Consider the following 366-nt stretch of genomic DNA (forward strand, 5'->3'; position numbering starts at 1 on the left):
GCAGCAGCAGCAGCAGCAGCAGCAGCAGCAGCAGCAGATGATGAAGACCCAGAAGCAGCAGCAGAAAGAGCGGAGATAGAAGCGTTGCTTGACCTGCAGCAAGCAGCCCAAGAAGCAGCAATAGCAGCAGATGAAGCAGCAGCAGCAGCAGCAGCAGCAGAAGAAGAAGAAGAAGCAGCAGCAGCAGCAGCAGCAGCAATCGACTCACGAAAGCTGCGCTGGAATGCTACTGCAGCAACAGCAGAAACTGCAGCAGCAGCAGCAGCAGCAGCAGCAGCAGCAGCAGGAGTCTCCCGTCGCCCCCCCCCAGCAGCAGGCATCCGCCGCCCCGAAACCCTTCCCCACAACCACCAGCAGCAGCAGCAG

At 60.1% G+C, this 366-nt stretch overlaps 2 protein-coding genes across 2 annotated transcripts in view; both read left to right on the forward strand.

The window, feature by feature from the left end:
• Positions 1-41, forward strand: part of EMH_0035920 (uncharacterized protein) — a gene marked incomplete at both ends in the record, with an annotated part of 1133 nt that extends 1092 nt beyond the window's left edge. Inside the window, one exon of the mRNA XM_013495021.1 lies at positions 1-41. Coding sequence (XP_013350475.1) covers positions 1-41 — 41 coding nt within the window.
• Positions 42-130: 89 nt separating this feature from the next.
• EMH_0035930 (uncharacterized protein) overlaps positions 131-366 on the forward strand; it is a gene marked incomplete at both ends in the record, with an annotated part of 342 nt that continues 106 nt past the window's right edge. The window contains one exon of the mRNA XM_013495022.1: positions 131-364. Coding sequence (XP_013350476.1) covers positions 131-364 — 234 coding nt within the window. The remainder of the gene's footprint in view (positions 365-366) is intronic.

This window comes from Eimeria mitis, genomic scaffold (genome assembly GCF_000499745.2).
Source record: "Eimeria mitis Houghton genomic scaffold, Emh_scaff1387, whole genome shotgun sequence".
NCBI classification, from domain to species: Eukaryota; Apicomplexa; class Conoidasida; order Eucoccidiorida; family Eimeriidae; genus Eimeria; species Eimeria mitis.